The sequence below is a fragment of the Bombina bombina genome, chromosome 7 (assembly GCF_027579735.1).
Source record: "Bombina bombina isolate aBomBom1 chromosome 7, aBomBom1.pri, whole genome shotgun sequence".
NCBI classification, from domain to species: Eukaryota; Metazoa; Chordata; class Amphibia; order Anura; family Bombinatoridae; genus Bombina; species Bombina bombina.
Window position 1 is genome coordinate 295307767 of NC_069505.1, and position 15512 is coordinate 295323278.

A 15512-nucleotide genomic window follows, 5' to 3' on the forward strand; every position below is an offset into this window, starting at 1 on the left:
CGTTTAGCAAGAGTGGAGATAGCCCCATCAACTTTGGGGATCATTTCCCAAAACTCTAAAGTAACTGCTGGCAAAGGATACAATTTTTTAAACCTTGAAGGGAATAAAAGAAGTACCAGGCCTATTCCATTCCTTAGAAATCATATCAGAAATAGCGTCAGGAACTGGAAAAACCTCTGGAATAACCACAGGAGGTTTATAAACAGAATTTAAACGTTTACTAGTTTTAATATCAAGAGGACTAGTTTCCTCCATATCCAATGTAATCAACACTTCTTTTAACAAAGAATGAATATACTCCATTTTAAATAAATAAGAAGATTTGTCAGTGTCAATATCTGAGGCAGGATCTTCTGAGCCAGATAGATCCTCATCAGAGAAGGATAATTCAGTATTTGAAATTTCATCAACTTTATGCGAAGTTTTAAAAGAGCTTTTACGTTTATTAGAAGGTGGGATGGCAGACAAAGCCTTCTGAATAGAATCAGAAATAAATTATTTTAAATTTACAGGTATATCTTGTGCATTAGATGTTGAGGGGACAGCAACAGGTAATGAACTACTACTGATGGATACATTCTCTGCATGTAAAAGTTTATCATGACAACTATTACAAACCCCAGGAGATATAACCTCCACAAGTTTACAACAAATGCATTTAGCTTTGGTCGAACTGTTATCAGGCAGCAGGGTTCCAACAGTGATTTCTGAGACAGTATCAGATTGAGACATCTTGCAAATGTAAGAGAAAAAAAAAACATATAAGAGAAAAAACATATAAAGCAAAATTATCAATTTCCTTATATGGCAGTTTCAAAAATGGCAAAACAATGCAAACAGCATAGCCCTCTGATAGAGAAAAAAGGAAAGAAGGCATATAGGAATAGGGTCTTAAATAAAGAAAATATTTGGCGCCAAGTATGACACACAACAAACAGAAAAATATTTTTTGTCGCCAAAAACGTCCAGAAATGACATACTCGCGTCACAGATGACGCAACCTTGTGAAGGACTCAGCGTCAACTAACGTAACTTTGCGCCAAAAAAAATTTGCGCCAAGATTGACGCAATAAACTTCGGCATTTTGCGCCCTCGCGAGCCTAATTCTGTCCGCAAATTTAAAAGACAGTCAATTTGAAAAAGAGACTATACCCCAGGTAAGAAATACATTTTTCCTAAAAAAAAAGTATTTCCCAGATATGAAACTGACAGTCTGCAAAAGGAAATATACTGAAAATCTGAATTATGGCAAATATAAGTACAATACATATATTTAGAACTTTATAAAATACATAAAGTGCCAAACCATAGCTGAGAGTGTCTTAAGTAATGAAAACATACTTACCAAAAGACACCCATCCACATATAGCAGATAGCCAAACCAGTACTGAAACGGTTATCAGTAGAGGTAATGGAATATGAGAGTATATAGTCGATCTGAAAAGGGAGGTAGGAGATGAATCTCTACGACCGATAACAGAGAACCTATGAAATAGATACCCATGAGGAAAACCATTGCATTCAATAGGTGATACTCCCTTCACATCCCTCTGACATTCACTGTACTCAGAGGAATCGGGCTTCAAAATGCTGAGAAGCGCATATCAACGTAGAAATCTTAGCACAAACTTACTTCACCACCTCCATAGGAGGCAAAGTTTGTAAAAACTGAATTGTGGGTGTGGTGAGGGGTGTATTTATAGACATTTTGAGGTTTGGAAACTTTGCCCCTCCTGGTAGGATTGTATATCCCATATGTCACTAGCTCATGGACTCTTGCCAATTACATGAAAGAAATTGATGTTTTCTAGTTAGTTTTTTTACAGTTTAAAGTTTACTTTTAGCTAATTAAGCTTGAACTCCCATTCGGACTCACTCGCAGATAACTTACAATACACATCACCAGATTTGTACTAAGAGGACACTCCGACTGATGCTGAGTAATTTGTATACACATGCTTATATACTTACCTCATACGGATTAAGGTAGAACGGAGTGATTAGATATACTGAGGGGTATAGTGGATTCTTTGTGCTTTTTATTTGCATGTCAATTACTACACAATATGGAGATTCTCTGTGTGCTTCTTTTTATGTTTTAAAAGGCGTTACGGATTCTACAGCGGTGCCATAAGAGTTCTGTAAAGAAGCCGCAATTCCTCCAGAACTAGAACTGTGATACTGGACTATTTTTATTAAGACGTGTATTATTAACATTTGTAAGTATTTGAACTGTTGTTATTATTTTTTGGATTCTTAAACTAAAAAAACACATAGTCCCCTAGGTATGAACAGGGAATGTGACAAACTATTTAATCGATTAACGTATCCTGCTTAACTACTGCAGAGTTTGGATTTCCTTTTGTAATAGAATAAGCTAATACCCTTCCTCATTGCTCTGTTCTAAGCTATACACATCTAAAGGCTTTAATATTTGCTCTTGTCTGCATTTTAGTTTAGATCATGGGGTAAAAGTCTGAATTATCTGCAATATTTATGTTTGTTTATAATACCAATGTAGTTTGTTATTTTAATTATTCAGTACAACTTGTTTATATACAATTGTTTTCAATATAAGTGTCTATCACGTTAGATTACTATCATTACTCAGTTTTGATTAGAAAGTTGGTATTTTTATTTTAATTACTCTATGGATCTGGTTCTACATTATTGTGTCTAACTAGTACCTACTCTAGAACACATTAAGGTTGTTTTTAACTTGAACTTTTAAGTGTAACTAAGAAGTTAATTATGTGTTGGAGAGGGTATATAAAGGGCACTACCTATGTATGTACTATGTACTATGAGTAAGCGCCTGAAGGGGGCGCGAAACGCGTCAGAAGTCTGACTGTTTGTCCTCCTGTCCGTGACTGATATGGACCAATTAGGATTGGGAACTTCGCCATTTTGTAAAAAGCATGGGAGACCTTCGCGCAAGCGCAGTGAAACCTTAAGGACGTCAAGAAGCGTACTTAAAGCCGTGGGATTTTAACTATGTATTACACCTGATGACACGGTCATGCTAGATCGTGAAATGTTGTGTTTTAGTTTTTAAGATTAAAAGTCTTTTTACTATATAAGACTTTCCACTGACTTTATTTTATTACATTTTATGATCATTGCACGGAGAGTGTGGTAGCCAACCACTAGTCGACTGCCCTGTTCGAGTCCGGTTCGTGGGAACCGGTCAGAGTAATCAAGTGGCCTTTTAGTTTCTGATTCGTGGGAGCCAGTCAGAGCAATCGAGTGGCTTTGAGAGCACGGGGAAAGGTTGCTGGACGACTATAATAACTCAGGAGGCCTTTGTAGCACTTTTTAAGTGCCTTACATCTTGTAAGTACGTTGTATTGGTGTGCTGGCTGGTATTGGTAATACTGATTGTGCACTATGGTGGCACTTTCTTTTTTTCTTCTCTTTTAATACTGCAGAATTTGGATACCAACAGATTTATGAAGAAGTACCTGGCCACGACTTTTATTCCTTTGGAGACCTGTGGGACACTTAAATTGACACTGAACCGAATTTTTTTCCATCATGATTCAGATAGAACATGCAATTTTAAGCAACTTTCTAATTTACTCCTATTATCAAACTATTTTCATTCTCTTGGTATCTTTATTTGAAATGCAAGAATGTAAGTTCACATGCCGGCCCATTTTTGGTGAACAACCTGGGTTGTTCTTGCTGAATGGTGGGTAAATTCACCTACCAATAAACAAGTGCTTCCCATGGTTATGAACCAAAAAAATTGCTTAGATGCCTTCTTTTTCAAATAAAGAAAGCAAGAGAACGAAGAAAAATTGATAATAGGAGTAAATTAGAAAGTTGGATAAGTGCTATTGTATTTGTGATCACCACTTGAACTTAATATATACTTTGTATATAAAGATTGTGCACATTATGTCACTATTTTATTTTGCACTTAGTAATTGATAGTACGCTCTGAGATAATTATATATCATATATTATTTGCACTATTTAGGCGCATCCAATTGGTATTTTTTTTTTATATATATATATATATATATATATATATATATATATATATATATATATATATATATATATAATTTCTACAGTAACCTGCATGCTCTACACATGTGTTTTGCACCCAGATACAGTTCTAATTGGGTATTGGTCAAATAAATACAATTCACAACACAATATACTGTCTTAAGTAGCGCTACAAAGCTCACAGCAACAACATTACTGCACTTATACAGTTAAAATAGTGACTCAGACAGCAGTGTACACTCAGAGTGCGCTTATTTAGAGTGAGAGATTTACTGACTGAAAAAGCCACCAACATAGTTGCTATGTGTCAACATTTCAAAAACAATTTTCAGGTACACTTTGCAGCTGTGTGTTTGAGTGTAGAGTGTGCTTGTATCTACCACTCCAATTAAATTGTTCAGTATGATATTAATAAACATTAACCTGTTTAGAGTACATGTAGCTTTTAGGACCCTCCTTTGTATGCAAATATATATTAATTCTTTATTTCTAATGTATATGTTCATTAGACTATTCCCACATATTCCCGCCCACATCTATATTTAACCATCTACTTTGTGAAGGTATTAACCCTCTCTATGCCACATGCAGATGTCATCTGCTTCCTCCCCTTATAAACATGTTAATCCTACTCACCATGCAGATGTTACAAGCCCTTCCTCATGTAAACATTAACCCTTCATCACCAAACTGATGTATGCATTAACTCTACTCTCCCTGACTTACATTTTTCTTTGGGATCTTGGGGATGCAGTTCATGAATTTCGATGTCCTGAATTGAATCGATCTGTATTCCTCTTCCTGTCTAAGGCGGATTCCTGTCACTCAGCTGTGTATCTGCTTTCCTCTGTACTAAGTCACTCCCTGCTTCTGTGACAGCAAATATTGCCGTTTCTTATTACTGCTGCCCTAATTCATCCATTACTCTGGGCTCAGCTGTTGCTGTCTGCCAACAATAAAGTCTGACAACAAAGTGCATTCCAGTGTAAGTCTCTTCTGTCAGCCAGTATATCAGCAATTTTTTTTTTTATTTAAAAATTACTTTCAAAATATATTAGTCTAAAAAAATATGTATAAAATAAAATGGCATGCAGTCAACAGCAACGGAACGGTCATTCAAAAATAAAACTGTGGGAAACTAAATTAGACTGTAATAAAATTAAATATTTAAGCAAAATAATACGCTGTGTACATTTTATGTTTTTACTTGGGTTTCTGTCACTCACCATGGGGGAAGAACAGAGCGCTGCAAGCAAGGTGTGCCTAACTTTTATAACTGATGCAGAGCTGCAACCTGATAAGAGTCCTGATACCCCTCTCCCAGACCAACTTATTGGCGTTGGTATTCAGGGTACCAACTTGCGGCATATACTATACTAATACTAATAGTCTGAGCCACCCTGACATTTTAACTTATATATAACTTGTACACTGAATTAGAAATTGAAAGCAAGGTTCTCCTTCAATTCTAGTCTGTGCTCTGGCTGATCTCTGCTCACAGCACTTGGCCCTGTGCAGCCGCGTGATCCAAGTGGCTGGTACAAATATAAGTGAGGAAATAGGAGCTTTTCCTTCACTCGAAGTCTGCTCTCTGCAGTTAGCACCAGGGCAACATTCATTTTTTGGAAAACAAAAAAAATTGAACGCTACCCTGGTGCTAACTGCAGAGAGCAGACTTTGAGTGAAGGAAAAGCTACCATTTCCTCACTTATATACCGGCCACATGGATTACATGGCCCCATGCTGCCATGACCCCCGGGGCTCAGTGCTGTGAGCAGAGATCAGCCAGAGGCTAGCACAAACTTGAATTGAAGGAGAAGTTCGAACCTTGCTTTCAATGCACCTGTGCTGAGCTAGAGGGATATCGACACCACTACTCCAGGACAACCAATCTCTTCTACGGCTTGATGAATTTGAGTCCTTAGCTAGCATGCGACTGGCTAGTGCGGTAGGCAAAGACAACAGAACACCGCCCTAGTACCCCTATATATAAATATGACTGATGCCGGTGGAACATTTTTAACTATTAAGTTAACTATAATAAAATAAATAATATTAACCTAACCACCAGTGAATCATCAAAGTAATCGTGGTCCAGAGAGTCAATAACGAAAACACGGCTGCTTGTTAATATCCTCAAAGTGGTGTAATCCCACCCCCATGCTATGCTGTAGCCAATTTTATTTTGGACGTCTATGCATGAACGGTCGGATGAAAAATAAATAGGTGGCGTTAGAAATCTATGAATGGGCCAGACAAGGCATGTGTAAACTGATCTCAAACAGGACAGATTTAAAAAGCGCTCCACTTTGAAAAAAAAAAACAATGGTAACAGTAAGCATTTTAATAATAATAATAATAATGAATACGTTTTTTTATTATAATCATCAAGATTCACCTCCACCCAACCTTACAATGGCATGCTTAACTGTTTTACCATTTTTTAATTACATTTTGTTTTTTTTTATAATCTTAAAACTTTTCCCCAATTAAATAAAATAGTAGGGAGTTGCCCCACCTGCCCTTATGGCGGAGCGTCCACAGTGTGTGTGTGTGTGTGTGTGTGTAAGTATATGTATATACATACACACACACAAACACACACACAGTAGAACCATAAAACGTAGATACAAATGGTTTCCAATTTATTATTACACAGATATAACGTTTTTTATACAAATGGTCATTACCTGCTTCCAAACATGGATCTCCTCTTTCAAAATACTCCGGCGCAATTCGCTTCAGTACAGTGTGGAAAAAATTGATATAAGGAAGTTTGCTGATCAACACTAATGACTGAAAATAAAAAGAGAAAGTATTTATTTAATAGGCGACTCATGTTACCCAACAAAGGCTGCAAGGACAACAACTGTACATTGCAGTGACCAGTCCTGAACAAGATATAAATTTAATATCTACAGAAGTACAGGTACATTGGTTCAATTCATGTATATTAAAGAGTGTCCAACTCACATCTTTAATGACAATTAGCAGAGCACAATTAAAAGGGATAGTGTACTGAAAAATACTTTCCCCCCTTAACATGTTCCCAGTAGCAGCTGCAGAGTATAAAATGTACAGGAAATTGATCTTTTATGTTTATTTTTGTATATGAAATAATGGTTTGCATATTAGTCTCAATCCATTGTTCTCATATAAATGGGCTGCAGAAATAACAGACCTCCTTATCACCTTGTCCTAAACTATCTGTCTTCATATTTATAGCCAATAGTTTGAGAAAGCAATTGAAAAGGATTTTTTTTAACTCTCTCTGCCACCCCCACTTGATTGCTCCTTGTAGCCACTTGTTTACATAGCTTTTCTATAGAGAATACTAAAATATTCATATTTTCAGTATAGGTGGCTGTTTCAAAAGGCAAAAGCAGCTATTATAAAATGACAAAATAAAAAGCAAAAGAGCTATTTATAAACAATTTGATACACTCTGGAGTGTTAAACAAATATTTGGGAACATTTAACAATATCTGTTTTAAAGATATGATGGAGGTAAGACACACCATAGAAGCACTTTTTCTTTTAAAACTACAGAAACCTCTGAAGAAAAGGAGCAGGAGACAAAATACATTTAACTATTCTACCATTATAAACTTGCTTATTTTTTAATTGTATGTAAACACCAGAATTTGTGTTGTTTAAAAAGGTAGATAATCCCTCTATTACCCATTCCACAGTTTTGCATAACCAATACAGTTATAATAATATACCTTTTACCTCTGTGATTACCTTGTATCTAAGCCTCTGCAAACTGCCCCCTTATTTCAGTTCTTTTGACAGACTTGAATTTTTAGCCAATCAATGCTCACTCCTAGGAGCTTCACATGCCTGAGCTCAATGTTATCTATATGAAACACATGAACTAACACCGTCTAGTGGTGAAAAACTGTCGAAATGCTTTCAGATTAGAGGCGGCCTTCAAGGTCTAAGAACTTAGCATATGAACCTCCTAGGTTTAGCTTTCAACTAAGAATACAAAGAGAACAAAGCAAAATTGGTAATAAAAGTAAATTGGAAAGTTGTTTACAATTACATGCCATGCCCTATTTAAATCATGAAAGTTTTTTTTTTACTTGACTGTCCCTTTAAAGTGAAAGTTAAACCCACAGAATTCAGATTTTACCCAACTTTGCAAATGACTTCTGTTATCAAATGTACTTAAGTCTTTTTGTATCCTTTGTTGAAGAGTTTACCTAGGTAGGTGTAGGAGCATGCAAAGGTCTAGATCAGAGCTTTCCAAACTTTTCATGTTGGTGACACACTTTTTAGACCTACATCATTTTGCAACACAGTAATTCAGTTGTACTAGCAAACAGGAGGTTAAACTAACATGTTTTAAGAGATACGGACACATACATAAATTATATAATAACAAAATGTATTTACAAGTAACAGTATGTATGTGCAAGAATTAAAAAAAGTTTAACACCACCAATAGCTGCATACTATTTTAATGGGATGTATGAGGTTGATGGGATCAACAGTTTCTGAATAGTTGGTAAAATATTAGATAAAGACACTCGCATTTCATCATCAAGCATTTTTAAGCTTCCACTTCCTATCCATATATCAAGAGCAGGAGCAGCAATGCACTACAGGGAGCTAGTTGCAAAAAAATCCCACTAACTTCTGACTTCAGCTCAGCGTTTAAGCTGCCACCGTCAGAGCTCTGTGAGTCCGACTGACTACTGCCCGCGCTGCAAACACACTGCTGTCCCACTCACTGGCTACACATGCAGTCACAAGCTGATTGAGGAGACTACACATGCAGTCAGGAGCCAATGTGCCGCCAAATCCGCCAATGGTAATAGTTTCAGTTCCCACTGAGCTGTGCCAATTGGTTAAGATGATCTGTGAACCATTAGGTATCAATCACGTGTCAAACATGTGATATGCATAGCAGGCAGGTGGAAAGTCAGAAACCCCCCAAAAAAAATGTTAAAAAAATTGTGCTGAAGCAGGGACACACCGACACACTGCTGCCGACACACTAGTGTGTCCCGACACACAGTTTGGAAAGCACTGGTCTAGATCATTATATGGCAGCAGTGTCTGTAACAATGTTATACATTGCTGAGCAAGAGAGCAAACGTATTTCCAGACACACATAACGGTTACATATATTGCTGCAAACACTGCTGCCATATAGTGCCCAGAACATGAGAACGCTCTTTCTAAATCATGAATCACAAGTTTGACTGTCACATCCCTTTAATCTCAGCATTCAGTCTCAGGGGTGGCAAATATTTTAGATAGTCTATGCCCACAATGGAAATCTTCTAAAAATGATCTTACAGACGGTAAAGTGACTATAGAAAAGTACCATAAAGGATAAACTATATAGAGAGGATTCAGTGAGGTACCAACATCTATACCTAATGCACCCAACATCTCCATTCCATTGGATGGTACCAGGTTTCATTTTTTAAAAACTGGCACAAAAAATAAATGAAAAAGCAGGACAGACCTCACAGTTTGGCACAAGCCTTCAATCTGTGGGGCTATTAGAAACATTTTTACTCCAGCCCAGGACTAGCATCTTCTAACAATTATTTCCCCTCCTCGAGAAATGGACGTACCTTACCGTATCACATTGCTTTACTAAAATATTGGTTAACCATGTTTGTTATTGTTTTTGTATAATTTACAGGTCTCATCCACTTACATATGTTGTAACTTTTGAGCTTTATTGAATGTACTAAAAAAAAAAGTTTACCCTTAGAATAGAATTCGTCCCCAGGCCCCTGCAAGTAAAAATAAATAAAGTGTAGCTGGAGTAATTGGAAAAGCCAGGGCACTCCTGCTTGACAAAGAATAAATGGGGGGGGACACACTTTGAGAACAGGTACCAGTGTATAATATTGACTTTGCAAAGCAAATACCATCAAGTTACAAGCAGTTAGTTATTTTAACCTAGTGGCGTTCCTGTAATCACAGCTCCTGACTGTGGGTAATTTGTGTAATTCAGTAACAAGGCTTTCACAAGATCAGTATCAGGCGTAATAAAAATATATAACATCACTTAAAATACAAAAATACAATATAAGCCCATGTGTTGCTTCAGTAATGTGATCTAATGGAGTTCAAAGTCAGTTTACAGTACTTTTACTTTTAACTACCTTTTTTTTTTTTTTTACGTTGCTTCAGTTGACCTAGGAGCTGTGAAATTGCATGCTTTGGTCTGGCACAAGATAAGGTAACTGCAGATTCAGCAGGAAAGTGTAACCTTGTAAGATACCAAAAGGAAAAAAACTGATGACAGCTGTGTCTTGCAATGAAGCATTCACTAATATTGTGATTTAAAAGGATATTAAATACTTTGACATTGTAATACAAAAAATTATATACAGGTGGCCCTCAGTTTACACCGGGGTTAGCTTCCAGAAGGAATGGTTGTAAATCAAAACCGTTGTAAATTGAAACCCAGTTTATAATGTAAGTCAATGGGAAGTGAGGGAGATAGGTTCCAGGCCCCTCTCAAAATTGTCATAAGTAACACCTAATACATTATTTTTAAAGCTTTAAAATGAAGACTTTAAATGCTAAACAGCATTATAAACCTAATAAATAATCACACAGCACAGAATATATAATTAAACTAAGTTAAATTAACAAAAACATTTGCTAAACAGCATTATAAACCTAATAAAATAATCACACAACACAGACTTCATTTGCATTTTTCTGCAAACAGTTCTTTCTATGCATTCCAATCTGGACTGATTTATAGACAGGAAGATCTTGTTCCTTTGAAATCTGCTCAATAGCTCAGGTCTGGTTAAACTGATTAATTTCAGCTTGCTTGGCTTTTCTGCAACACAAGCGGACAGCTCCACCTACTGGCTATTTTAATAAATGCACTGCTTCTCAATGCTTTTCAATAGCAGTCACATGGCTGGAAAAAAAGGTTGTTATTCTGAAACGGTGTAAATTGAACCGATGTAAAACGAGGGCCACGTGTGTGTGTGTGTGTGTGTGTGTGTGTGTGTGTGTGTGTGTGTGTGTGTGTGTGTGTGTGTGTGTGTGTGTGTGTGTGTGTGTGTGTGTATATATATATATATATATATATATATATATATATATATATATATATATATATATATATATATATTGTGACAAAACCAATCTCGCCACTGTACATTGGAGGGCCTGTTATGGAACATTCTTTGGGCTGGAGGTACATGGGCTTAAGGATACCCAGAGACTGCATGGAAATATGGAATTTTATATGCTGGACACCCCATGTACTTTCATACCTCTGTCTTATGTCTATGTCACCCTGTATCCATAAATACAGGATGGGTACAGGGTGTGAGTGCCCCTTGTGGGAGCAATTGTGACTCTATAAGCAAAGTGGGCATAAAAGACTTTATAGCTAATAAGAACTGTTCCTATATTCTGTAATAAGATGTATTCTATGTATGTTTAAGATCTGATTGTGTCTCAGGAGTCTGTCTGGGTAAACTGATTGTGTCCTTGTGTGATTATGTTAACTAGACTGCCCAACATCAGATTGTCTGAGTAAACGTTCTTCCCTAGTTAATTAACTTAATATGTTAATCTGTTTTACCTGTGAATAGACAATTGTTTGATGCATTGTTCATATGTTTGCTTTACTGTTAAACCAATGCCCTTTGTAACCTGAAGCGAGGGTGTATAAATCTGTGTGCTGCCTTCAAATAAAGCAGATATTCTGTTTAAACCTGAAAACTGGCTGGTTTGTGAATTGCTGATTCCCTATGCAGGACGTTGTTCCCTGGTATTAACCCTTGGTACACTGTTGGTACCGTAACATTGGTGGCAGCGACGGAATGAACCTTATCGCCCAGAAGAGCAACTACACAAGCCAGTAACCTCAGGAAGAGGGGGATTATTACAATACTGACTAAGATGGAAAAGAGAAAAGTAAATTTTGCAGCTTTTAAAAACTTCCTGGAAACAGAAGGAGAGATTGATGGGTACCTTGCGGATTTTGAGAGGCAATGTGCACTACACAAGGTACCCGCAGAGGACTGGGTCACGATATTATCTGGAAAATTATCCGGCCGGGCCAGAGAGGCTTTTCGGGCCATTCCAGATGAGGAAGTCAGGGATTATAATACTGTAAAAGAGGCTCTGCTCTCCAGGTATGCGGTTACACCGGAGGCATACCGGAGACGGTTCAGAGACACTGTTAAATTAGCTGGAGATTCCTACCTTGAGTGGGCATGTAAGGTGCACCGCACAGCAGCTCACTGGATAGCGGGGTGCCAAGCCATATCTGGGGAAGAGGTGCTGCAGCTATTCCTGTTGGAACATTGCTTCGACAAATTACCCGCAGGAGTTCGAGAGTGGGTTCGGGACCGTAAACCCTCCACCCTGCAGGAAGCGGCTCGCTTGGCAGATGAGTATACGGATGCCCGCAAACTGGACATTGCTACCACTAAGCCCCCTGCTAGAGTGGAGTACAGACCCCCAGTCACCCCAGCAGCTGCCAGTTACCAAACCCCGGCGCACCGCTATACCACACGGCCTCCGGCCACGAACTACCCTCAGAGAGCCCTGTTCAATTCGCGGGGCTACTCACAACCTATTCGGTGCTTTAGATGTAAGCAACTAGGGCACAAAAGACCAGAGTGTCCCCTAAACGCAGCGAACCAAGCGCAGTCCTGGAGAAGACCCGCCGGCGGAATCCCACGTAATCCTCAGCCTGCGGCCCGCTACGTAGAGGCGCAAGAATGCTGGAGCATCCTACATGAGACAGACCTTGTGCAAGCTGCCCACCGGAATAACCGGCAACTGGTTAAAGTGAATGGGAAGAAGGTCAGTGGTCTACGGGATACTGGTGCTACCATGACCTTGCTTCAAAAGAACTTGGTGTCTGAGAAACAGTACACTGGAGACACTGTGGCTGTGAGGGTAGCAGGGGGCGATGTGTTCAGCCTACCTGTTGCCAGGGTACATTTGGATTGGGGAGTGGGCGCTAGACCTGTGAATGTGGGGGTCAAGAAGGACTTACCTGCTGATGTTCTTCTTGGAAATGACTTGGCCCCCCTTGTTTCTGCCTACGCTCCTATGGGTCCCGCTGATGTTAACTCTGTGACTACCCGTGCCCAGATCCGTGCAGCAGAGACTGACCCACCTGCTGCTAAGCCCCAGGACGCTGAGCTCAGTAAATCTCTATCCGCTATTGATATGTGGAGGTCCCGTTACAATGCGCTGATGAAGGAGAAGAGGAGCGCAGAGGAAAAAGCACGTTTAGAACAGGAATCTCTGCTAGACAAGCTGCACCGACAGACTGCAGAAAACACCAGCTTGAGAGTGGAACATGAAACATTAAAGACAAACTTAGTGACACTGGAGGAGAAGCTGACGCTGGCTCATAGTGAGGTGCAGCAACTCAAGGGCACCCTATGTCAGTATGAAGGGATTGTGGATACCTATAAAGAGCAGGTACAGAAAACTCGTAAAGAAGCTGATGGGATTTTGAAGGACTGTTTGGCCCTGGTCTGGGCACTGAGGAATTTGAACCCTTGTTTGTATGGACAGGAATTCTCTCTCATAACGGGAATACAGATGGATTGTCCCAGCAAACTGACATGCCTACCAGGCGCTCTGGTGGTATATGCCACAGTATATACCCTGGACAGCCGAGCATGACAAACCAGAGGGAGAGGAGTTTGATGGTCCTGTCCCCCAGCAACACGGCTGTTTAGCCAAAGGGGAGACGATTGGTCTCCCCCTCCAGCAGCACAGCTATGTATCCGAAGGGGAGACAGTCGGTCTTCCCCTCCAGCAACCAGGCTCCCACCAGGCTACTTCCATGGTAGTGCTGGCACCCGGGCAGAGTACAGCTGGTCTCTGCCCACCTCGCAACCCACCAATTCAGCGTACCAGTCCCCCACACAGCTGTGGTGAGGCACCTGGACATGGACAAGTTTTCCCCGTACTCAGGTGTAGTAACCATTTATTGTGGGTGGGCTGTACTACTAATTGTGTTTTATGGGTGGGTTGCTGGACTAACCAGGGCACTGACCGGCAGGAGGTCAGATACCCTGTTAGTCTGTTTGGAAAAGGGGAGAGATGTGACAAAACCAATCTCGCCACTGTACATTGGAGGGCCTGTTATGGAACATTCTTTGGGCTGGAGGTACATGGGCTTAAGGATACCCAGAGACTGCATGGAAATATGGAATTTTATATGCTGGACACCCCATGTACTTTCATACCTCTGTCTTATGTCTATGTCACCCTGTATCCATAAATACAGGATGGGTACAGGGTGTGAGTGCCCCTTGTGGGAGCAATTGTGACTCTATAAGCAAAGTGGGCATAAAAGACTTTATAGCTAATAAGAACTGTTCCTATATTCTGTAATAAGATGTATTCTATGTATGTTTAAGATCTGATTGTGTCTCAGGAGTCTGTCTGGGTAAACTGATTGTGTCCTTGTGTGATTATGTTAACTAGACTGCCCAACATCAGATTGTCTGAGTAAACGTTCTTCCCTAGTTAATTAACTTAATATGTTAATCTGTTTTACCTGTGAATAGACAATTGTTTGATGCATTGTTCATATGTTTGCTTTACTGTTAAACCAATGCCCTTTGTAACCTGAAGCGAGGGTGTATAAATCTGTGTGCTGCCTTCAAATAAAGCAGATATTCTGTTTAAACCTGAAAACTGGCTGGTTTGTGAATTGCTGATTCCCTATGCAGGACGTTGTTCCCTGGTATTAACCCTTGGTACACTGTTGGTACCGTAACATATACATATATATATATATATATATATATATATATATATATATATATATATATATATATATATATATATATATATACACACACACACACACACACTCTACAATATACTTTTATTAATTATTTTGTCCCCCTTTCCTGTAATTCCATTGTGAAATTGTGAGCATTTCAGTTCCTGCTAGAAATGGAAGTGCAGAACACAGTTATATTCCACACAACCATTGGCTGCACACTCTAGTGACCTATGTATAACTGTCCCTAATTGGCCACAGCAGAGATAGTAACCTAAGTTACAACATGGTAGCTCCTATTGTTTTATAGACACTAAAACTTTACACTTATTTTGTCAATATTTAAACAGCTAATGAAACTTTAAAAAAATATATCTACATGTTATTCTCAGACTAATTTTTTGTTTGACTGCATCATTCTATCTAGCATTTATTTAGTGTTTAATGTCCCTTTAATAGCACAAACACACATCCACAATATTATATACTACAAAGTTATCTTGTGTAATTTTATTTTAATTATACGATCAACAATGAATGATTTGAGCTGTGCAGACCTATAGACTGGCTGCACAGACCAAAGCTGTAATAACCCTTTCCCTATCGGGACTTCCAGACAAAAACTTGCCCAAAATACCAGAGCATTTTTAGCATTTTTGCCATCACTCCATTTAAACAGAAATAGAGCCTTGTTTTTTTTATTTACCTATCAAATCTATATATCTATTTT

At 38.7% G+C, this 15512-nt stretch overlaps 1 protein-coding gene across 1 annotated transcript in view; it reads right to left on the bottom strand.

The window, feature by feature from the left end:
- Positions 1–15512, bottom strand: part of DENND6A (DENN domain containing 6A) — a 195620-nt gene that overhangs the window by 140992 nt on the left and 39116 nt on the right. The window contains exon 6 of the mRNA XM_053720858.1: positions 6705–6810. Coding sequence (XP_053576833.1) covers positions 6705–6810 — 106 coding nt within the window. The remainder of the gene's footprint in view (positions 1–6704; positions 6811–15512) is intronic.